Source organism: Seriola dumerili, unplaced genomic scaffold, assembly GCF_002260705.1.
Source record: "Seriola dumerili isolate Sdu_G_001 unplaced genomic scaffold, Sdu_1.0 BDQW01000003.1, whole genome shotgun sequence".
NCBI classification, from domain to species: domain Eukaryota; kingdom Metazoa; phylum Chordata; class Actinopteri; order Carangiformes; family Carangidae; genus Seriola; species Seriola dumerili.
This window is the reverse complement of record NW_019174258.1, coordinates 2,874,959-2,900,184: the sequence shown is the minus strand read 5'-3', so window position 1 is coordinate 2,900,184 and position 25,226 is coordinate 2,874,959. Positions and strand designations below refer to the sequence as shown.

The following is a 25,226-nucleotide window of genomic DNA, read 5'->3' as shown; positions in this document are numbered from 1 at the left end:
GTTTGAAATCAATATTTTGATAAATTTTTGATAAGATTCTCCATACAGGACAAAGTCTGGAATGGATTGCAAGATACTGATGAAATGAAAAATGTTTGTAAAAATGTTTACCCCCTGTAGTTTGTACCCCCTCACAGAAAGGAGAATGCAAAGCATACGGTGAGGGAACAGCGTTGCTGAGGCTGAGAGTGAAGGGTTGCTTAAAATAGCTCATGGGACACCAGCCAGCGTGCTTTGACTTCTATAGATGGTGAAGTACATAGACAGCCAGAAAGAAATAAGGACAGCTTGAAATACTAGAGAGCTCACACTTACTTGTTCAAGGTCAACTAGCTCTAACGTCAGCTGTTTTGATTTTCACATGTCCATTAGTGTTTGTGTGCATTTGGTTATGTGCGGAGCACTACGTATTTGTTGGCCAGTAATCTTCAGTGGCTGGTGGATACCTCAAATCTATCAGCTGCTCAAACCAATAAGTTTGACAGATAGACCTGCCGCTTCCGCAGTTTACAACCATTTGGCCAGTGGCCACTTGTAATTTGCCACCCATGTTTGCACAGTCAGCTTAGCTGGAACTCTCTCAGCTCAATCACAGCTCCAACTTGAAAATGAAACCTTCATTTCCTTTATTAAAGTTCTGGATTAATAAATTCTTTGACAGGAACCTATCCTCAAAAATATTCTCGTTTTATCAACTGTCTTGTCATGTTCATGCTTTTAATTTAAAACAAGCAACTTATATTAAGTTATTCTTTCCACTGTTGTAATTTAGTGAAATAATTACAAACTCATTACAAAATCAGGCATTCTAAAACGTTTGTGGCAGAGAGAAATGGTACATACTAGTAAATGATCTTGCTTTGCATAAGTGTTCTTCCACCTTTTCATTTTCTTTTATAATTTTACTACATATCAACAATTCATTGTATTATACATTTTGACATGCCATAGAAATTTCACAGTTATTTGTTTGTGTTCCTATGCAACAGTTCTACATTGACATAATTCGAAGTTCTACTCCAGATTGTCCAAGTGGACCTATACCTCTGCAAACCATGAACTGTTGGTCATTTTCCTATCCGCACATGGAGTATTTGGACTAAGACTACTGGATTAACTTTCCCCTGAAAAGTAGATCTGACATTTTTATAGAACGAACAAGTAATCCCTCAGGCAGTCCTAGAAACACGTTTTGTGTGTGTGGGCACACAAACGCCTCTCATGAACTTCTCTGGGTTAGTGGGTAATGAGTGTTTTCAGGTATTTATTTGGTCCGACTAGCTTGCAATGGCTTGCAGTCTGTTAGTTAGCAAGCATCTAAATTATTCATCAAGGCTTCTCATCTTACTGTTTTTGCATCATGTTGTATTTTATTAACAAGATATGAGCATTTGGTTTTCAGTCCACTTTGCTATGTCCAATCAGTGTTTCTATTGATTGTTGTCTTAAGTTATGGAGATTTACACAGTTTTCAAACTTCATGTTGGATATTAAGTGGAAGAAACTCCCTTAAGGTTTATAACAATATCTCACACTTCTGCTCGCATGCGAAAGGCTCATTGCTTAAGTTGGTTTCACGTGCCCATCACAAGCATCCTCGGCACTACTTTATATTTCCAGCAATAAATGATTTTGCTGGTGTTGTGCAGAAGGTCGAATTGTTTTCATACAATATTGTGTTGTTACTGGTATGAATAAAGTCAAATTTAATCCAGTGAGCACTAGATTGTGGGCTTTTGCTAGTGTCTTATGGTACAAATATTGTTTGAATAATCCTACAGCATTCATGGTAGTACCACAGTGGGCAGCTGCAGTTCAGTAACATAGTGTGCTGCGATACGACTGCTTCACAATAAATGAAGCCTGTCTGACGTGCCTGTCTGAGTTGGTGACTTAACAAGCAGTTCAAACATAATGGTGAAAATGAAAGCTGCAGAAAGTGCTTCAAATCTAAGATCAGCTTTATACATCAGAAGGTCTCAGAGTCCTTGTTGTTCTTTTCAGAAATGAATGTCTTTGGGGTGAAACGTTCTAGAAGTACTTGCAAGATTTCACCTTGGAAATTTCATATGGCCACATAGCTGGCAACTAGGCAGAAAGATATTTTGTTGTCAAGGCTATAAATTGCTGATAGCTTGCTCCATTTAACATGTATTCTGGTAAACATCAGAGAGAATTTGCTTGTTAAATAAACTGTGGGTTGTTTGTCATATGGTAGCATAGCTGTGTGTAGCTTTGTACTTGGTGTATATCATTAGTAGAATTCATTTCTTCTCATAAAATAGTAAAATCATGTACATCAAATAGAACTCTCATCAGGCTGGACTTTAAATCATTTATCTGACATGTCAAGGAGAAAATAAATCATGTTCATGGACCAGAGCTCAGAAGCAGTTTCAGCAAATTATTTCAAAATACTTCAAACATAATTCAAACAGTAAAACAGCAGAGAAGAAACTTAGTCCACCTGAACTGGAAACACTGCTTTTTGTTTTTCATTTCTGGCTCTGCATCAGCACATTGAGTGGTTTATATCTATAAAACGTGTCTAAAGCCTTGTATCCTTAATCTAAGATCGGGCCAGATCAGAGTGCAAGTGCTACTACCTCTGCCTTTGCTACACAGCCTTTGTGTTCCACTGAATAATGCAGGATGCTCTGAGAGTATGTGGAATTACATTTCCTGGAAGAGACATGCAGTGACGCTCCATTCTTCCATCATGGAGTCACCATGTTGTCAGTTTGTCTTTGTGGCTGAGCTTAGGCCAACTGCAGTACAGCCCAACTGAGTTTATTTACCAGGAGAAGCTTACTGAAAGGCCCGTGTAAGCATGCAACGACAATGAGCCCCCTCCCTCCCAATGTGTAGCCACTCTTATTTGCTGTTCCCTGTGTGAGCTGGTTTGATGCCACTTTACGCTTGGTTCCTCCCTGTGATGACAGAGCAAGGAGGATCAGAGGGCTATTTTTGGAGTGTGAGATAATGGCCATGAATAAGAAATAGAGATGGATAATTTCTCTGCTCTGCCATGCCCCTTCTCGCAAATAATATGTGTGTCTGCACTGTTTTTTTTTTTTTTCAGGTGTGATAAAAATATGATAAAAGTAAAAAACAAAAAAAACACTTAGCAGACCTGCATATCAAAGGAACACTGACATTTTGGTAAATGTATGTTTGCTATCTTACCCACAGACAAAAGATTATGATATTAATCTTTTTTGTGTCTGTGCAGTACAGACTACAATTTGGAGATATGTCTGGGGTATGTTTAGCTTACGCACATACTGGAAGCAAAGAGCACAGTTAGCCATGCTGCTAAAAGTTTGAATCTCTATCAATGCCCTGATATAAGTTCTCAGGATAGAGTACACAACTTATTTCCGAGTCTTTATGAACCACAACAGTTCAGTTTAGCGTTGTGCTTTGGAATCTTGCCATACATCATCTTTGTGTTGGTTCTGCTAACATAACATCGCCTTATGTCTCAGCCTCTTTGTGGGTGAGAGACAAACAAACAGAGAGGGAAGAAAAGAGGAGATGGATGGAAGAAGGGAAGCAGCTGTTTGAGACGAAGGAACAAACTGTTGAACTTGTTGACCAGGGAAACATGTGCTTTGATTGGTCAGAGCCTATCCACAAAGGAGCAGTAAAATTTTAGTGGAAGCTTCAGGCTGTGAAGAGAAAAAAGGCAACCAAATCTTACCATTGCTTCTGCCTGTTTGGGTTTTATTTTGTGATTGTTGCTCAATACCATACCTGCAGTGTGAGCGAGTTATACTTGGCACAGTGGTGTGCGTGTGCTGGGCTTGCTATACTGATGTGCTCAGCATTGTGCAATAGGGTTTGTTACTGATTGTTCCATTAAAGACAAGCCAGCAGCCAATGCAGAGTTTGTTATTCTCTGTCAGACCTTGTTCTGTAGTGCCCTCACCAAAACCAAATGTTAGATGTTGTATTGTGTCAGTCTAAATCTCTCTTAAATTAAGAAAAAGCACAAGCTGTTGAAAAGCATATTCACAGGATTCTTTTAACTATTTTCAACTTAATGAGCATCTCTAAAATGTTATGGTATAGAAAGGTTAAAACTCTAGACGTGAGCTGTGGAGTGGGGAATGTTTTGAAAAAAAGCTTCTGACAACGATGCTCGCAGGCGCAGAAAGCTCTTTGAAGATGTGTCTTTTTTCCCCTCTGCTGCCTCTGAAGGTGTTTTTCACCGATAACAAATGAGGCTCTATAGAAACCTTTGAACGCAGTGATATTGTAGACAACTCATGTCTCACTCATAGTCATTCACTTCCAACCTTTGCACAGTGGAGTGCTATCAGTCAACAGACAAGGCGTGCACTCTTTTGCCTTGTGACAGAGGGAGAACATGTTCAGCCTTTGTACAAAGATATATTTGTAGCACATTAAAGCATTACAAACATTTAATGGATGGTAAAAGTACTGATGTTGCACTGATGCATCCCTAGTTGTTGTTGTTGTTGTTGTTGTTGTTGTTGATTGCTGATTGCTCTTAAATATCATCATAAATTTGAGACGGAAGTCTAAGAAACCTGATATTTAGCGTGCAAAGATGCTCAGGTAAACATCCATCATGTTCAGAAATCAATCCATCTCATCAAAAATGCAATATTATTGTTTTTCATGTACAGTATGTACCACTTGCTATTACTTTTGCTACATAGTGGGGTATTGTGTATCTGTATATAATGTAAAAGTTAAGTTGGTTTTGAATGAGTCACTGCCTGTTTAAGTGCAGTGATGAGGCATTAGGTTATTGCATATGGTAATTGCAGTTTTGTCTGTGTGTTAAACTTTACCATTATTTTATTATTCAATTTATTGAAAAGCTACCATTCATTCATTGTCTATACCCACTCATTCCTGTTAAATGTCACAGGGAGTGGGAGTCTTATGTTTGAAGGGCACCAGTCAATCACCTTGCTCATGTTTTTGTTGTACCTGTCTGTTTCCTCTGGAGCTCTTGCACGTGTCAGTGAACAGTCAGTCCTCTAGCATTCGATGGCCCCTCAGAGTGTACGTCATATCCTCAGGATGGAAAACAGATTTGGTTTCACAGGAGGGCGGTGAGGCTTGAGTTGCGTTGATTAGGACAGAGCCGTGCAACCATGGAAACATGTACTCAGTCTACTCTACCTAAGCCACCTGTTTTCATTGGCATTGTTATTTTGGTTGATGTATTCTTCCAGGCTGCAAGATTTTGGAGACAGCTCAGGGCATCATGGTCTTATTAGTAGGCTTATTGTGACCTAAGAATGAAGGAAGCATTGTTCATAAAATTAGGCTTTTGAGACCTGGAATATAAGATCTAATTCAGTGTATCTTTAATTGATTTGATTGAGCAAGTAGGGTGTCATAAATAAATAGGAGCTGGGGGTAAGAGTGTCAGTTTTTGGTTACATCGTAGCCTCTAACTACTTGACCAACTGCATGATGGCTTGTAGTGATGCTCAAGTTGTATTTTTCAGCCTTATAGAAAATCCCTGTATCCGCCTTGTATCCTGATGAATGCAAGGATGTGTTGATATGCGTCTTCACTCTCTCTCCTCATTCCTCCAGGGAAAACCTGTTCCTTATAAATAGGACATGCCTGTGAGGCTCAAATGGTTAGCATAACTGCCTGGTTGGTTCTCTGCTGCTATGTTGCCTATTGCACCAGCTGTTGCGTGCATTTGTTTTGACCATGTGATAAAATTGTCGAAAACTTATTTTAGCAGGTCTTAGGCTTGCTGTTGCTATCCATATGTAGCTTCTGTCCCTCACCAGTCAGTCCCATATGGCTCCAAAGACGTCATAGAGTAGTTGTCTGACAGATCTCTTTACATACATTCAGTATTAAAATGCATGTAAGGGGTATGAAAGGATTGCCTTCATAAGTATGCCCAGCTTTGTGACAGCAACTGAAATAGTTTGAGGGTTTATCTTGTGTATATGCTGAACGGAAGTGAAAAGTATATCTATCATTTTCGGTTCTCTCTATTGATAGACTCATACAGATTATAAACAATATCGAATTATTAATTAATTTTTGCATAAAACAAGTGATGTAAAAAAACTTTTAGTAGAGCTGTTGTCACATATGAACTCTGGACAATGTCTGGAGATTCGGGTTCAGCCATTTTCCAGAGTTGCCCTTTCACACATGTAGGACACAACAGGAGATTTGCTCGTGTGAGACGTGTTCACACTTAGTAGAAATACTGTGTTTGGTTTAGATGAGAGGTGGCACATGTGTAGAGGATGCGGGAGGTAGACAAGCCCGTTGAATAGAACCATCATCAACATGCTCACTTGCAGCTCAACGACCCGCTCTTTTCATGTGTGGCCACAATCGGACATTACAAAGACATTATACAGGGAAGATGGCAGGGTAAAGTCTGTTTAATGTCCAGGTCAACTGATTTGGACATTTGCGTTCACACATACAGCTCCTCTGGGTAATGTCTTGAAAAATTCACGGTCGCAGTGCATATGTGAAAGTAGACCTGATTGTCCATAGGCAGAGTTCTGACTTGTCCCACAGGTATGTACTGTTGTCTGTGTGCAATAACTGACACTGCTCACTCATTGATTTTAATGAGCTTTGAGGCCACTCTTGCACAAAAAGACTTGTATCCAACAAAAGAGCTCTGGCTACTTCATGCTTTCAGTGCACTGTCACTGTTTATAGGCTTTGTGCTGTGTCCTAAACAGAGAGATCTTGACAGCCATGTCAGACAGACACGTCTTACCTATATTGGAGCTGACAGGCCTGCGTCACCACTAGCCATTCCTGTGACATGGTATTACAGTGCTATTATAGAGTTGCTCAATGTAACACTGAGCCAGCATGTAGGCGAAGAAGTAGTGACTATGCTTCTTATTCCCTATCAGCCTAGAGCAGATTCAACAGCCTATCAAAGCGCTGATCCCAGCCTGGCTGACCTGCTAACCCACTGGCTCAGCCTGCTGACGCTTGGCGACTAGTACACGCGCAACACTGGCTTACAAGTCACTTGGCTTACACATGTACCACACAATCTCATCTGACTGACCATCATCAGGAATTCCATGACATTACTAATAATATTATATTTGCTTAAGACATCATCTTACAAAGCAGGAAATTTTGTTGAATGGGAGTTTGAATCTATTTGTCTTCTTTCTAATCTACTTGTTTCTAAAGTCTGTATTAAACTTTTACAGAAGATTTCAAAGATGGAACAAAAACATTTATCTGACAACTTTTATATGGATTGTTTTTTTCCTACAGACCTACCACACATTTAAATACTTTCACATGAGATGTTATTGTTGTTACTGCAGTCTAACAGTTGTGTGTTTTGTCTGCTCCACAGGGCTCCAGAGATTATTTTGGGATTGCCGTTTTGTGAAGCCATAGACATGTGGTCCCTAGGCTGTGTGATAGCTGAACTTTTTCTGGGCTGGCCCCTTTACCCTGGGGCCCTGGAGTACGACCAGGTAAATAACCATCTCCTCACAGGACTTCCTGCTTCTCCATCCTCCTTGTGCACCTCATGCTATCCTTTCCTTTCAGGTTTTCATGCAACTCATCCTAGCATCTCCCAGTTTTACTTCACCCTCCATGACTCAGTTATCTCTGCATCCATTTTACAGTGGGCTTTGCCTCTATTCTCTCATAGGTCATCCCCCTTGCCCATGTGGCTATGAAGGCAGTGCTACACCCTCTGTTTCCACCCAGTCTGTTATTTTTCTGGTCTCTTGTCTCTCTCCTTTGTTTCTCTTCTCTTTTCTACTTTTTTTCCCCATTACTCTCTATTCTTTCCAATCAAGGCAACCCACTGAGGAGAGAGTTTGCAGGATATGTGATCCATGGCGACTTCAGTCTAAATCTCCCAAAATAAGTGTTGCAAAGAGTCAGTTGGAAAGAGAAGCTGACAAAGGCTTAAAAAGACAGTAGGAACATTTACCAGCAGAGTTTAGGCCAGATGGCTTGAAGGTAGGGCAAGAATGCAATATTACCACTGTGTGTACAGTTGGAAAAATCTGTTTTTGTAATCTGTGTGAGATCCAGTCCTAATGCCATCGTAAGGGTAATGAAGGGATTTTCTGTGCGAAGACAGCATGGATAGGAATAGGAAACTTTTGAGGTTTAGGGAAAGAAAAACATTTATTCGTAATTGCACAGATTGTTTGAATGAAGAAAGAGACAGAGGGCTCAAGTGACTTACAGTAACAAATTAGTGCAAATTTACTGGTTCCTTGGTGACATACCTACCCTGAGGACTGTATCAGCTGGCGTCTGTGGCAGAAAGGCATGTTCTTGTGATTGATGGTATGTCTGTTAAGAACTGGTGGATGCCTGCTCCTCCCAGTGGAGCCCTGACAGTGTCTTCCCAGGACTAGACTGATCTGGGCTTATGTTGAGCGGCTTTCCCTTGCCCTGGAGCCCTATCTACTCAAAGCCTGCCAAAAGAGCCTCAATCAGATCCTGCTCTGTCCTATGCAGTACCCTATATTACGACACTGAGCCCCACTGCACACTGCACTCATACCAAAGTATTTTTATGGTCTGGTATCATTTTTCATTTTCACCAGGCCAAAGACAGGAGAGATAACTCAACACCTCCGAAAGAGATTTGACTTGTGCGCAGCAGCACACCAGTCTAAAAATGATGAATCTGTTTTTGCAGGAGCCAGTCAGCATGTCGCAAAGCAGCTTTAGAGATATCTGGGGGGAGCCTCCTCAATTTAGTAAGGGACTGCTTGGAGCTGATGGGGGGTGGGGGGGGGGCAGATAAGATAAAGTTAGCATAGACGGGCACTGTGAGAGACAGTGAAATAAAAAGCAAGATAGGAATTGAGAAGCAACCTGTGGAATGTAGTACAGAGTATTTATCAGATGGAAACCAAGGCCTACTATATGTAAATGGGGGACTGAATTTGAATCTAAATACAGTGTAAACACTAGCAGAAGATGGTGGCAGAGGGCTTGAGTAATTCACGGAGAGTAATCAAAAGTTAAATCGCTTTAAGATTTCAGCTTACTAGATCTATCATGTTACCCTCTCCTGTTTTAGCAGAATGGTTGTGTATTAAGGCTGAATTGCACATCACACATCGTGGGGTATCCTTATTATAGTCCCCACGGCTTGGCACATTTACAAAATCGCTATGATTTTTGACTAGAGTTCTTATAAACTCTGCTTTCTTTGTCAAGTCTCCCCACTGACTCAAAGGTTTTCCATTCGGTCATGGAATTGCCTAGTGAATAGGAAAACCAGCCAGTGCAGGAACACTGATGAAAAGAAAAATCATGACTTTCATTTTGGTTTCTTGTGCTTTTTGGGGGCTTAGATCTTATAATGACGGAAAGTACTGTACACACAAAGACAGTTAAAATTCTTTCAAATATATCATACATATTCCTATTCATTCATTCATATCAGTCATTAGGAGTTTTAAAGCATTTCAGAGAAATACAATATGACCAAGAACATAAACACATACGTCTCTCTCAGTCCTCTCTCACAGTCACCCACAGCTCTAATGGTGACAGAAAAATGTGATGTAAAATGACATAAAAGTGCTTTAAGAAGTCAAATGATTTAGCAGTAGCAAATCACCTTCAATTCTAGTCAAGCATGTCGATGATTCAAAAATAACAATTAGTTAATTACTCCAAATCTTTTTGATATAAATGGAAATCCTTTTGCGTCTAGCATCAATGCCAGCAGGTTTAGGGTCTTACTTTCTAGCTTTATACTGTTCTAGTTTGAGTATATTTACCATCATTCATTGGTTTCTGCAAGTGAAACAAAATGAGTTTCAGGTTGAAGAAATGGATAATCATAAATTGGCACTCCCTGTACTATTGGTCTGTTATAAGTACATACAGTATATATAACAGAACTTGAAAATAGGAAGCTTGTAAATTTCTATTGCCTTAAATAAATATCCAACTGACTGTATGTCAGTAAACAGCTAGGCAGCTGACTGCTGGTGTGAGGTGTCATCCAGGGGGCACAGGGTGATCTGGTTGGAGCTGACTGGGCTCCTGCCACCCCCTTCTTCCCCCTTTTCTTCTTCTTATCTTTCTGCATGGGGTCTTGTTCCATCTCACACAGCATATTGTATTTATAACTCAGGCTCTTCCTCCTCCCTTCCTCCTGCTCTCCCCTCTCCTTACCTCATCCCCCACTCACACCTTCTTTTACTTCACTAGTACAGCAGGAGGCTGCTCACCTCTTTGATGTGACAACCTCACCATTCAGCGAGCATCTCATTATGAGTGGATATGATTAGCCCAGGTGCTGTAGTCAGGGGAATGATTCAATTCCCCATATTTCTGCTTTGTTGATCTCTTTAAACCCTCTTTATGTTCTGTCTCTTGTTTCCTCAGGCAGTGTAAAAGTGGTGCAACCATGGGGGTCAATGCATGCTGTTGCAGAGACCAATGTAGTGTGTGCTTGCTGACTTTTTTTTTTTTTTTTCTTTGGGGCTTGGCCTAGCTGGCAACTTAGAGGATCTGCAAATGCAATAGGGTGTAGGCAGGGTCAGTGGAAGCAAAAAGGATTTGGGTTAGTGGTAGTTAAAAGCATCATGGCTCCAGAAGGAATTTTCCTGTTTGTGAGCTGGTACAAACTGGAGATCCCTTGTACACTGGATATGTAGGAGGGTGTGGGTATGTTATTCTAAATTGAGCTGTACTTTATTTATTACAGTCAGGGATAGCATTGAAATACAACTTGCATAGTGTGTATTGTTATCTGGACTGCCTTTGCTTCCTGTCTGCTCTGTAGCAGGCCCAGGCTCGCTAGATAGTTGTTTTGCGAATCCGTTGCTTTGTACAAGTGATCTCACTGGTTTGTGAGATCTCTGCAGCGACACGCCTTCCAGGAAAAATAAGGGTTTTCCCGTCACAAGAATTTTCCCACCCACACACATCAACTTTGTTTTTTTGTTTTGTGTCTTTTACTGTTCACATGATGTTGCTGAACTACAGTACAGCTATACTACAGACGTGAAAGCAGAATTCAGTCAGTGGACTTTCAGGGTGAAGTTTGTTCGAATTAACAGCGTTAACTTTATGAATCGTAGTAAATGGAATGCAAGACAGAAAATGAGAGAGACTTTGCTTGACGTAAATCAGCATGTACTGCCTTGAGATAAGCCAGGGGATCTCCACCATCCCTTCTAAATCTCTCAGCAAACAGATGAGGTTAAAATCGTCATCCCAGTGAATGTATATCATAACCTCATCAATAGCCTACTAAAATGAACATAAGCCTCACCCACACGCAGACACTGCAGTATTAACGCCTCAGCAACAAACCGATATAAGCTAGTGCTCAGGCGTCATATTGTCTAGAGCAGTGGTTCTCAACCTTTTTCTGGCATGCACCCTTCAGAAGCTGAAAAAAGTTCACGTCCCCAACCCCGCATACCACAATTTTTTTTATCAATCATGAAATGATAGGGGAAGCAACTAATAAAAAGGATCCATGTTGATTTATAGTGAAAGATATTTCAGCATGATTGCATCAGCAAACTTTTGTTTCTTTTTCCTACATGAATCATATTTATTCACTCCACATTTTTCCCTTGGTCATCCATTTTCAGCCTCTCCCTTTTATTTACTGAAACACTTCTTTCTTGGAAATTTGTAGCTGCAGGGTGTTCATGTCATATGAATAAAAAATAAATAAATTACGGGGTGAGGACATAAATGTTTGTGTGCCTTTACATCTAGATTTGTGTGTTTGGGAAAAAAAAAATTGGAGAGATAGACCTTAGTATTATTATGTTAAATTATTATCTGCTACATTTGAATATGTCCAGTGACTTCTTCATGATTCTCATCATTCTCCCAATGTGTGGCTCTTTTCTCTCTCTTTGCTTGTGAGCAGTGCTGAATCTCTAATGGTTGTTGTCCTTTACACTTGGGTGTGATTGACGTCAGCCAGGCTTCTCACTGGTCTCTTCTCATAAACCTGCGTGCGACATTCTTGCCCCGCAGCATCTGACTGACAAGCATCATTACCAAGCACAGCATTTAGCATTGACACCATAGGAACGTTGTTATCTGGGTTTACATGAAAAGACCCTGACACCTCTCAGAGATCATAAACACGAGCTACACTCAGTATAAGGTCTTGAGTCTAGCCGTTTGTCAGGAATGTGACATCTTTAAGGTGTCTGTAGCGGTCCTTACTCTGTACATGCACACATCTCCACACAGTAACTTTAACGCTGAGGGACCTGGGGGAGTAATGTCACTGTGAATGACTTTGTAAATTACCATCAGTACAGAAGAGTGTGTTAAAATAAAGTGCTGCAGTGATGAAGAAATTACCAATAACGGTGGAAAAAAAAAACAGCATTTGTTTTTGAAATGACATTTTGAAATTAAGATAAATGTTTTTCATTTGATATAAAGTAGTAATATAGAAATTTTATGTATTATACCGTTAAACCAGTGAGAATTGCCTTTTTCTGTAGCTATTAGCAGTTTTTTTATGAGCTATTTAGTTGTATTTCTTCTTCTCCTCATGTTCTCTTTTCTCCTTCTCTTCCCTCCTTATGTCCAACAGATTCGCTACATTTCTCAGACACAAGGTTTGCCAGGAGAACATTTATTAAATGCGGGGACAAAGACGGCACGGTTCTTTTGCAGAGAGTCTGACTCACCTTATGCAGCATGGAGACTAAAGGTGAGCAGTATTTACACACTTAAAGCAAGATCAGGTGAAAACCTAGTATATGGCTGGAATTGTCAATGTGTGAAATTGAGGATGTAGTTGAAAACTGTTGTGGAACCGCTGTAAAAAGCTGACATCATTGTATCATATTTACATTTACTTTCCTGCTTTCTTTGAGCAGCTGGGAAACCAGGGTGGCTAGGTGACTGCCTGTAACAGGAAGTGTAGCCCTAAGCCCACGGTTGGCATCCATACATGGTTCAGCCATATACTAAGTGTATACCTAGTCTTGTTTGAAAAGTTTCTAAATCTAGTGATTTAGAATTTTTGGCTGGACCGCAGTCCAGCAAAAAAACTGGCTTACTACCACTAATTCAGAACAACTAAACTCCACCCTTTTTTGCTTCACTGAAACATTAAAATCATAGGTCAAACAAAGACTGCAGTTCCTAATAAAGAAGCATTGATGTCTTTCCTGAAACAAACTGAAACATTCACAGGACTAAAAGCACTTTCGACAGACATTGCCCTGCAATAAAAGAATGCAAAGGGCTGCGTGAGTGAGCATGAGTTTCTCTGTTTCCTACGTGAATGAACTTGTTTATATGAACCTAAACTATTAAAATCATAACAACCTGGCAACTGCTTTACTGAATTCAATTCTTGTGTCCTCACTGAACACTTTTTTTCTGTAGTCAACAGATGAGCACGAGACGGAGACGGGAATGAAATCAAAGGAAGCAAGGAAGTACATCTTCAGCTGTTTGGATGACATAGCGCATGTATGTTCAACTTCTTGGACCACAATGTATTTAACAGGAAGTTCAACATCAAAGTTCAGAGGATGTAGGTTACTAGGTTTTTACTGGAAGAAGTCTGTATGAACAGAAAAGAACATATACATCTGAGTGGGAAAGAATAGGGTGCTTGTAAGCTTAACTTCCCTTCAGGTAAATGCTAAACCTAAATTAAAAAAACGATGTTTGAGGTTTCACTCACTATTCTCTGTAAAAACATACCACAGGTGGAAATTCCCCTGGCAGCCATCAATGCTTGCTAAGGTCTTTACTTTTGTAAGTCAGAGGAGATTCTTGTGAATTCATTATTCATAATGAATAATGGTTTATCATTCTTAGGAAGTTTCAGAATAATCATTTGATATTCATACACTGTTTTGTAACAGGTATTTTGACAAGACGTTTTAACTGTAAAATGATTGTATTGCAGGTGAACTTGGTGATGAATCTGGAAGGTAGTGACTTGCTAGCGGAGAAGGCAGACCGCCGGGAGTTTGTGGGCCTGCTGAAGAAGATGTTGTTGATTGATGCAGAGGAGAGGATCGCCCCTGCCGAAGCTCTCAGCCACCCCTTTGTGACGATGCAACACCTGCTCGACTTTCCCCATAGCAACCAGTGAGTCTGCTTTGCCTCAGATTTTCCGACATTTTGTCATTTTGACCTTCCTCCATGGCTTGAACTCTCCATGTGTCTCTTCTGCTCATAGTGTTAAGTCATGTTTCCACATCATGGATGTTTGCTGGACTCGTCCCAGTGCATATGAGGCGGCCAACAGAAATAAAGGTCCTTTTGTCAGACCTGTGACCACAACCGCTGCTGCCTCAATCAACCATCCCTTCAGCAAGATGACCGGTGTCCATGCTCAAGTAAGTTGTTCAGGATGTGTTTACATCATCATTGCCATTTCCATCAATGTGCACTGGGAGTTTTATGACAGTTACACACAATAATCATCAACTCAGGGAAATTAAACCATTTTAAAACAAAGGAACCAACAAACTAACAAAAAATATATTTTTACATCGTTTATTTTTCTGTTTCCTGAACTGGAAATTGAAAAAAAATATCAGAATATCTGAATGATGGAATAATCACAGATGGTGTAGGTTATTGACATGCAGTGTGTTGTTCAGTTCATCTGCTCCTGTGAAGGCTGATCATGTAGACAATTTCCTTGCCTTTATTGCTTTCGTGTATGCTGACTTGTCTTATTGCGTCTTAGCACTGCTGTCATGGCAACAAAATCACGTCATGTTTCTGAGGTCATGGCAACAGTGCAAATCAGAGTTGTTGCCGAGGAGAAAAAAGGAACTGACCCTTTTTTGGCATTAGATCTTTATAATGCAAAACATCTTGGTCTATTCAAAAGCCACCATACCGAGCATGAAACATGAAAAGATGACCAATTGTGACACATTACTTTTAATACAATGCAATGGTGACTACATATGCTTTCCATCAGTACAAATGTAAGGATAATATCAGAAGGCTCTCTCATTCCTATTCAGAATTGAAACCTTATGAAAGAACGCACATGCTTGCACAATAAAACAGCTATCATTTCTGTTTCCATTGAGCAGTATAGTAAATGGTAAATCTTTCTTGTTCAGGGGGATTTCAGAGGAAAACATTGCAGCGATTTTAGTATTATCCTGTGAAAGGCTGCTTTGTGTTTACTATCATGTGTATGGGGGCTGGGCTACATGCAGGAGCTGTAGCAGAACAATATAGGCCTAGTTCTCGTTATTCAATAAATGTGATTATAGCCAGGCACGAGAGCAGCGTGAGTGGTGAAGCAGAGGCACATGCTTAACTGTTCTTTGTTTATTCCTTAGGCCTGTCTCAAAGAGTAAGTTGAACTGTAGTAGTGTGGACATAGCCTTTGACAAACTTTTTAGTTATTCAGCTTTTAAAAAAACATCTAATCCTAGTGAGCCTGGATAAATTGGTCTCATAAAGACACTTATCAGCCCAAGATTTGTGTATTAATTTAAAAGGGTGTCTAATCCTATGCAATATCAACAGTTTAAAAGCAGCACTTTAATGAGATGAAAATAGTGATCAATATACATTCAATAATTTCCTTGGCCTGTTGAAATCCTTCTAATCATAGTGACTCCATTTTTAAGGGAGCTGGTTAGTAAGAAAGTGGGCCTTCAATACGTTTTGATTCAGTGCCTTGAACTTCCTATGGAGTTGATCAGCCATGTGTTAAAGGCTACAATGGTGATCCACAGATGAGCCAAATGAGCCACCATCTTTCGGATGAGAGGCCAGCGTTATGTCTTCAATTAGATGAACCCACTAATCTCTCAGTACAAGACAGATTCTTGGGCTCTGTCTGGCTGAAAAACGGACTGTTCTTGACATAAATGTCGCCATCTACTGGCTCTTTAAATTTATTGTTGATCAATTGAACACCTCAGAATAGTCCAGTCATATCCCTTTGTCATTTTTCAGGGGTTAGCCCCATCAGCCCCCTCAGTGATGCACCCTGGGATAACACTGCAGACAGGAAGTGGTCAGTTTGGATGCAACGATTCGTTTCAGCAGGCACTCATTCTATGTCCCCCAACCATTCAAGGTAGGATGTGTAAATCTTTATTTCTCTTGTTTATTATTCTTTCTGGTGGTCGGACTAAATATCTTGAAGTAAAATATTTTCCTGTCCATTGTCCCTGCAGGAATCCCCACCAACACAGCTAAACCAGCAGGCTACTCTGTTCGAATGGAGGCTTCTGTGCCTCTGGTCACTCAAGCACCCCCCATCCAGCCCATACAAATCAGACCTGGAGTCATCACACAGGTAAGGGGGTTAGCAAGGATATGTATGATGGCAGTAGAGGTCAGAGAGTATTGTTTAATACTCATTTATGATTTGATTTTTATTTTTTCTCACTTGGGATGACAAAAGAAAACACTGACAGAAAGACTCTGTATGTGTGTGCATGTGTGTTAATGAAGTTCATATTTGATTTTGATATGGAAGCTGATGAAAGCATCTCTGAGGGGACAGTTATTAGATCTAACTACTTTTCTTCTCCCAACAGGCCTGGTCCAACCGTGCACAGCAGATCTTGGTGCCCACTTGGCAGCAGGTGACATCAGTGCCCCCACCACCAACCACTTTGGCATCTGACACTGTGGCGGGCTCACAGAGATTGGGTGACTGGGGGTAAGCAATTTGTTTGTTTCTTTCAGGAGGTTACAGCACAATGTTCTGTCATGATATGTATCTTCATAGTTTAAATATATAGTATTTTATAAAACACTATTTATTAGTGCTTTACTACCTTTGCTATGCCCACCCTGGGGAATGGTTGTACTGCTCTGATACAGCATACAGCGTGCTTGCTCCCCTGAATGTTAATGATCGATGACTCATACATGTCCTTTGGGACCAGTGACTGAGACCATTTTGTCAGTAATGGTGCTAAAGGCTTTTGGCTCAATTTGAAATGTTCTGTTTTCTTAATGCAGGAAAGTGCGTCCCCATGGTAACCATTACAGCTCCATGATTGCACACCCTCAGCCATTCTTAACCAACCAAATGACAATGTCCACCCACCAGCCAATCAACATAGGCATTGCACATGTGGTGTGGCCGCAGCCAACTGCCAACAAGAGAGCCAAGCCTTGTGTGAACAGGTATGATACATGAGCTTTGCCCTATGCCGTTAAGACACACATATATGCCCTAAAAGGTGTTTCCCCTTTCTGAATGTGCTACATTTTCTTCTGTAGGGGCAGCAACTTCTCCCAAAACACGAACATCCAAAATTTAGCATGCCAGTCCCCAAAGATGGCTGATACAGCAAAGAATGTGGAGGTAGCAGAGGAGAAAGCCAGATGCCCGGAGGTAGGGCACGCTGCTGGAGGGGAGCAACGAACAGGGCACGTGGAGGAGGATGATGAGGTGAACTGCTGTAAAGTGGAGCCAGACTGTGAGGAGCTTTCAGTTTCACAGGAGCAGCGGCAGGCCATGGTGATCTCTGACCTAGCCAGCCCAACTGTTAGTGTCATCAGTATCAGCAGCGATGAGGAGGAGAGCGCACAAAGACACACGATGGGGGAGTGAGTACTAATGTTCTACAAATCATATTTCTAACTTGGTTCTAAAATACCAACATCTAATCGGTTGCTTTTATTTTTCTGTCTTTCCGCTTGAAGATGTAAGGGTAGTGCAGATTGTGAGGCGTGTCAGAGCACTGTCAGCATGGAGAGAGTCTGTTCCCTCAGCAGTCCAGACAGCACGCTCAGCACCAGCTCTTCAGCCTCAGCCCAGTCCAGCACCTCACCCTGTAAACACCCCAACAGGTATGGTTAATGCAGTTGATTCAAACGTGGCTCCTGCAAATGTGTTGCTTGGTTCTACATTAGTGGCTACACCACAACAAAAAGAGATCTGTAACTTCCCTCCTCACTGGTTGCCCTCTTGCAGTATGTCAGACGACGAACAGGAGAGTGGTTGTGACACAGTGGACAGCTCGCCTGCTTCAGACGCCTCCGGCCATAGCAACAGTCCCTTCACAGAGAGACGCTACATCGCTGACAGCAACCAGAACTGTGAGCCCCGTGTTGCATGCGTTGCTCCGGAGACTGAACCTGGCAAGCCAACAGTTCGTACTGTTGTGGTGCCACCAATGAGGGTGCAGAACAACATCAACAACCCTGCCGTCAGTGAAACACCTGGCAACACAGGTAAAACTGCATTTATTGTGTTCCTTATTTAAGACTGACTAGAGTTGACATTAGGCCTATAGCTTTGTTATATGTTTAAGAATAGTTGGAAGTGACAGTGGCCAGCAGAGTATTAGACCTAGATTCCATCAAACCTCTATGGTTGTATGAATAAAGCAGATGACACCTTTTCTCAGTTGCTATGTGTCTGATCTGATGGTGTTATCCACTCAGAAGACTAGTGAGTGCATGAGTAGGTCATGCTAGCTCAAAGATCCAGTCACCACTGCTGCTGTCTGCTCCACAGGTCACATGGCCTGGGATTACACTGTCTTAGTAGGCCACAGAGGTTCTCACAGGTGATTATGGGTGACCTGCCCTGACATATCTGCTCTGATCTCTGGAGTGGATATTTGTTTGCTGTCAACACTCCTTACTCTGGCTCCAGACTGACTCTGAGAGCCCCTGTATGTGTGTGGATGTGCACTTCGTAAAGCTACATAAGACATGCGTAATTGCCCCAAAATGTTTAATGCCTTGAATAAAATATTCAAAACACAGATGTCCGTCAGAAAATTTCAAACATTTTCTGGATATCGTAGACAAATAAATGTTTGAATGTTTCTTTCAGGTGTTAAAATGGAGTTATGCATGCTGTATGTAGGCTTTATAACAGGTGTGGTCAGTGGCACATTGCTGTCTTTTACAGCAACATCGTCATGTAAGACTTCCCTATTTATAGGTCTTTTAAAGTGAAGTAAAATCCTTTGAGAAAAATCATAGTCATATCACCTTTCATGTCAAAGGCATCTCCCTCCCCAACCCTGAAACTATTGCATCTAAAACCTTGTATAAAAGGGCACAGCTTGCCATTCTAGTCCTAGTGGGTGTATTTATAGCTGATGGTCTGACCCCACTATAAGCTCTATGAACAAGCTTAGTTACAAACCCCTCCCAGATCTTCCAAACATTTCTATTTATAATCATCTGGATCATATTCGGAGGACAGATGCCACTATGTTTAAAGGTTTGGGACTGATCAAACACAGCTGAAGTCACTGACAAGCCTGCAAAGCCTCCTGCCACAAATGTTGCCATTTCTGCGGTTGTGGTTGGATCCGATCTCCGGTTGCATCTGTTTATGGCTGTTATTTATAATGTGGTTGAAGTTGGACACTAAATTGTCTGCATTGACATGTCATCTCCATCTCTATCTATCTCTCTGTTTGCCACTCTTTACGTGATCTCCTACCTCAGTCTTAGAGTCTTCATGCCCGTCCAAAGGGCGAGGCATTCCTGGGCGACAGCATCACCACTCCACTCCCCTCCTCAACAGGCCGCAGAAGATCACCCCTGCATTCCAGCCCCAGCAACCGCAGCCTATAGGCTTTGGGCAGGTGAGCACATTTAGTACACAATTACAAATGTGTATATATAAAAACATTTGTATGGCTGGAGAGACTTTGTGATAGTTAAAGATGGAAAAATATATATTTGATCATCATAAGAAAACAGATTGTAGGGATAAAAGCACTCTACCCCTAATGCACGACCTAGGTCTAGTCACTGGCAGAGAGGTTATGCTGGTTTGAATGGGGTGACTCACTGAACACAATTGGCCCTGCTTGTGAGAAGTCACATTTTAAACACGGTCATGTTAAGTCATTGTATCCTGCATCTGTGCCTTTTTTCTGGAGTGTGAAGAAGTTGGTAAATTATAGCACAAAGTCCAAGCAGAGCAGCATCCAAGAGCACACTTCCCTGTAAATGGAACTTAATTCATCACATTTGTTGCTTACAAATCTAGCAGCTACGCTCACAATTACCCAGTGGGTAAACATTTCCAACTGTGTTCAAGGGTGAAGGTGTTTTACTGTAAAACTGGTACCAGTAACACAATGCAAATGAATAGAATATTGTAATGTTATACATGCAAATATAAGATGAGGTGGATGAGGATTGTTACCGACTGATTAGAGACACAACATAGACATGCAAAAACATGGAAAACAGCAGCATCTAGTGGCTCGTAAAGTTTAACTCTGGTGTTGATGCAAAGGTTGAGTCTGATCAGTCAGATTCTTCTTCTCTCCTTTAGGTGCAGCATTTCGGTTCCTGCCATCAGGAATGGAACGGCAACTTTGCCCACCGGAGACCACAAGCCTATATCCCTCCCACCATGCATGGGCACACATTTACCCTGTCCCACAGCAGCCCAAATCACACTACGGGCCCCCACCCCCACCTTGGGGGCCACCCGCACTCCCAGCCCACCTTACTGTCCTATCCCCCATCTGGTCCTCTGGTCACCGCTGCACCCGTGGCCCACCTCCTGGCTTCCCCTGGAGCCTCTCGCCCCGTCCTCCAGCCCACCTACAGCATCTCCCACCCGGCAGGCATCGTGCATCAGGTCACAGTGGGCATCAACCCCCGACTGCTGCCCTCCCCCACCTTGCACCCCCAGGGCCAATTCAAGCCCCTCTTTCCCCCGCACTCCTACATTGCCTCGCCCGCCTACGCCAGTTTCCCTCTCAGCCCTACCAAAATAAACCAGTACCCTTATATCTGAGCATGGTTGCCCAGGTACCCTTCATACCACCTGAGGGCTAAGTTAGCAGGGCGAATTCTATCTTAAACCAACATGGTTTTCATTTCCAAAACCATGGCACAACCACAGAGAAAGCAAGCTATTTTTTGAATCATGTAGACTTGGGTGTAATTGAACTTCAAGCTTTAAAATAAGAGTTCCAATGGTTTGATTAGGGCAAAAATTAAGAAGGAAATAATGTATGAATGATTGAATGAAAGAATGAATGGGTAGTTAAACTCACACTTAATGTGTTTTGCACATTTGATATATCTTTGCATTGGATCTTCTACGAATACTCCTCAAAACAGGTAAATAATTGGGGTGGTGTTGAATAGTTAGACTTTGCACCCCTGATCCCAGCTATTTTTCTATATTGCCTTCTTGCGTGTGCAAGACACATCCATATTTGTAAAGCCATCCCAGTCTCTAGCTCTAGATTGACAGATGCACATGTTGTCCACAGTGTATGTTGTACTGCGTTTGAAGTATTTGTACCTTTTCGGTGTCTTTTGGTGTTAGCAATGTCAAGTCAATTAACCGATTTAAATAGGGTTGTTCCTCACGCTGCATGTGGTCTTGCATGAGCAAAAATGTAAACGGAAAGATGCATAGACGTTGCTCTTATTGTTTGTGTCACAAGACTCGCTGCATTGTATAACTGTCCCTAGCCATAGTGCCTTACATATTTGAGGTTGTTAATGTTACTACTTATATATGACTATATACATGAATATTAATGTACTGGACTGCAGCACTTGAAATTCCAATCAGTCGATGCATCCTATGTGTGAGTATATATATATGCACATGTGTATATGTCCATGCATAGCCTGCATGGATGTGATGTATCGCGGATAGCGGTGCTTATTTTTTGGAGTCGGTGTATATTTCAGTGTGTAGTGAGTAACCTTTCTGTTCTTTCAAGAAGAACAGCATGCTTTGCTGTTGCGAATGCTTGCTGTTTCATTAAAATGTTTGTTTTTTTTTGTTTTTTTTTTCGTTCTCCCTATCCCGAATGAACTAGTGTACAAAGTGCAAGTACTGAGTATTGCTTAATATTTGATAATCACTTTCTATTTAGTGAAACTCTTATTACTAACAGTATTTGTACTGTTTGATGAAACTGCAATACAATCTAAATAGTCGTTGATTATTTTTCTTTTTCGTCTTTGTATTTTCATTTTGAGTGTTTTCACTTTGTTTCTTAGATATTTAGAAGTGTGGTGGGCATGGCTTTGATTAGGTAAGGAAAAAATGCAAATTAACGGTATGGAATCTTCTAAGCCTGAGCAAACCATGCAGTATTTGATATACACACATATATGGACATATATTATAGAGCTAGACTATTTAGTACAGATGCTTGATAAGGTGTGAGTTAATTGTGTGCAATTCTCTCATTTATGCATGTGTGACAAAGTTAACTTTTTCCCTTTACATTATACCATTTGTTAAAGGCTTAAGGCTTATCGGTGTCAACTGCTTATTTTATACATTCCGTCAGGGAGGATATATACATATATATATATGATGGAAGCACCAGTCTATATATATATGTAGATATGCTGTGTGTGCATTTTTTCTGTTCATTTTACTAGTTATATGTGTTATTTTTTTGTCTTTAATTTTCAAATGAAGTTGCTTGTGCAGCACCAAAGACTGTAATTCATTTCCTGAGCAAGGTAGCTATTCTGTTTGCATAGACCTCAGTTATACTGTAGTTGTAGAATGGGGTTAAATTAAAACAAACAAACAAAAAAAAAATTGTATTTAAAAACGGCCGAGGTTTTGTCTAGCTTATTGGGCAATTAATAAGTCGTATCATTTCTGTCTTGAATGTATCATAGATAAGCTGCTATATGATGATTGCCACTTCAATAGCTGTGAAATTAGGTGATTTCTCTGAGTTTAAACCTAGCGTTGCTATTTTTGTATAGGTCCCTAATTATCTGAAATAGAAGTGGTTTTGATTTTTGTGTTTTGCGTTCATATTTGGAGTGTCATTGTAACTACTGTATTGCTGATGATGAATATTAGTTGCATTTGTTGTTTCTCGGGGTGTGTGTTTTTGCATCAGTATTTTATCCTTATTAACCTTTTGGGCTCATCACTGCATATAAATGATGTATCGATGTAACTTAATTTTTTGTATGTTTTCATATTGACGTTTTGTACACATCTAAAGCTGTAGCTTGCAGGATTGATTTAACTTTTTCATTGTATGTATACAATATACTACCAGTTCTCTTAAGTGTGTTACAGGAGCACTGTGAGATGCCAGAAAAAAAATCCATTGTTTGTTGAAAAGCTTCTGTAATGTTTTCACCAGTCACACACAAACACACTCGCCACTAAGCACTCATACAGGTAGTTAGGCTTGTAAGGGTTTGGGTGATTAGACTGTGTGTCCAAAAATAAACTTAGCCCAATGTTTCTGTTCAGAAATAACATTTTACAACTTGTTTTACTGTTAAATTGATTTAAACAAATATTTATTGCAACTTTTTTATCTGTTCAATGTTATATCTGGCTAGAATATCAGTTTCACAATTTGTTATTCTAAACTGCCTTGTGTTCGGATCGCTCTCCCCTTTATGAGTGTCTCATATCAAAATAATGTTTTGTCAATGCAAAACTGTGGCCATTGTCTTGTTCCTTACTGAAATTGAGACAGTGTGAGCAGCACTGTGTATGTGCCTTGAGATTCAGAAAGTGAGAATTCGAGATGGTGATTCCTCACCACTTATTTGAGGAGGAAGGCATAGAGTCCAATTACAGTCCGTTACCATGTAGACAGTTCTTTAACGGCCTCTCTAGACTAAGAATTAAAAAAAAAAACACACACACACACACACACACACACACACACACACACACACACACAAAACACACACAAAATAGGACTTCATCACAATGTCATTCCAGGGACTTGTACTCCTCTGATCAGCTTGTAGACACGACACAACAGAGTGACATGTACACGGTGGTGGTTCTCCTCTTGTTACAGATAACCGTCACCAAAGTCTCTCTGTGATAACACACCAATAAAACACACATAAAACACATGTACTCTTTGAATGATATGACACTCAACGATGTTTGGATAGTCACTCTGGCTGAACAGCAGATGCAATACTTTACATTGTGCGGTCATTGCACCACCAAGTGTTCTTAGATAATCTCCATGCTTTACATGACCTTGCATGTACACCTAAGTTGCTTCACTTTGTCTGCCTAGAAGCTGTCTGCTCAGAGCAGCTTTTCCATCGTGCAAGTTAAGGCTGAGCGGGAGTAACCAGAGCACGGTTGACAACACTGGCTTTTTAAAATCCGGGGAGCCGTGCTGTATGTCCAGGAATAGTCTTTCTGGATGTTTATTATGTGTTCTGGATGGAAGCGGCTCTGTCAAGGAGATTATTGTGGTTTCTCTGCAGTCAGTCAGTCATGAGTGCAATACTCCACATTTAAACACTGACATTGATATGGTTGTATGTTTTTTGATAGCTTTTTTCTTACCTGTATGCTTTACTGATCATACTCAAGTATCATTTTGGGAAAGAAAGCTTATGACGACAAGGCATGAACTTGGCAGATTAGTGCTTGAAATAGTTCCCCTATACTAAGCATGTGAAATGTAATCTGTGTTTTGATTCCTCCAAAGGTATTCACCAGCAATGCGCCTGCATAAACTCTCCAGTACTTGTTTAGGAAAAGAATGGATGCAAGAGGAGAGAAATCTTAGAACTGTTTTTAATTTTTCACACAATTGACACTTTGGTTTATGGATAACTTTTTTTTTTTCTTTTTTTTTTTTTTTGAGGATTCATGTAACATTTAACAGATAAAATCATTTGTAAAATTATTACTATTCAAGTTATGACTTTGATATCAGAAAAAAAAAATCCTTTGCTGCGATATTATCCTTTTAGAGATGTTAATTCAGGGTCTGTATTAGTCTCAATGTGCTACTGTGTTACTCTTTGATTTGATTTGATGAGGTTTGTTTTACTCAAGCTCTTATTTTCAGTTTTCTGGTCATCTATCAATTACAGAGTTAATTCACACTGCAAGTTATGGAATCATCTGTTTAGATTGCTCATCAAATAGACTTGATTATGAAATCTGAACTGTTACTGTTTTAATACCTGTAGATTTTTTGTGGCTTTGTTTTTTTTTCATTTTTGTTTCATTTGCTTTTTTTTTTTTTTTTTTTTTAAATTTTATGCTACACTAGTTTGCCATGTAGCAATTGCACTGTGCAATATTTACAGTATGAGGACTGGGAAAACTAACTCTATGGATGTGATGTCTCTTTACAGTTTGCGATAGTGTTTCCTCTCTAGTTCTCAGTGATTTAGGTGTGACCAAGCCTTCTCTACTTTGTCACATTAAGCGGGTTTTCCAGGTGACTCTTTTGGTGAGTGTCAAAATAAGACTTTATGGTGTATTATTGTTAAGATTCACTTTGAATTA

At 40.5% G+C, this 25,226-nt stretch overlaps 1 protein-coding gene across 1 annotated transcript in view; it reads left to right on the top strand.

The window, feature by feature from the left end:
• Positions 1 to 24,574, top strand: part of hipk3 (homeodomain interacting protein kinase 3) — a 40,755-nt gene extending 16,181 nt beyond the window's left edge. Inside the window, exons 4-17 of the mRNA XM_022741655.1 lie at positions 7,362 to 7,485; positions 12,579 to 12,698; positions 13,382 to 13,468; positions 13,914 to 14,098; positions 14,190 to 14,349; positions 15,944 to 16,067; positions 16,168 to 16,289; positions 16,534 to 16,658; positions 16,964 to 17,131; positions 17,228 to 17,557; positions 17,654 to 17,800; positions 17,925 to 18,184; positions 19,421 to 19,560; positions 20,262 to 24,574. Coding sequence (XP_022597376.1) covers positions 7,362 to 7,485; positions 12,579 to 12,698; positions 13,382 to 13,468; positions 13,914 to 14,098; positions 14,190 to 14,349; positions 15,944 to 16,067; positions 16,168 to 16,289; positions 16,534 to 16,658; positions 16,964 to 17,131; positions 17,228 to 17,557; positions 17,654 to 17,800; positions 17,925 to 18,184; positions 19,421 to 19,560; positions 20,262 to 20,732 — 2,563 coding nt within the window. The 3' untranslated portion in view covers positions 20,733 to 24,574. The remainder of the gene's footprint in view (positions 1 to 7,361; positions 7,486 to 12,578; positions 12,699 to 13,381; positions 13,469 to 13,913; positions 14,099 to 14,189; positions 14,350 to 15,943; positions 16,068 to 16,167; positions 16,290 to 16,533; positions 16,659 to 16,963; positions 17,132 to 17,227; positions 17,558 to 17,653; positions 17,801 to 17,924; positions 18,185 to 19,420; positions 19,561 to 20,261) is intronic.
• Positions 24,575 to 25,226: the final 652 nt, after the last annotated feature.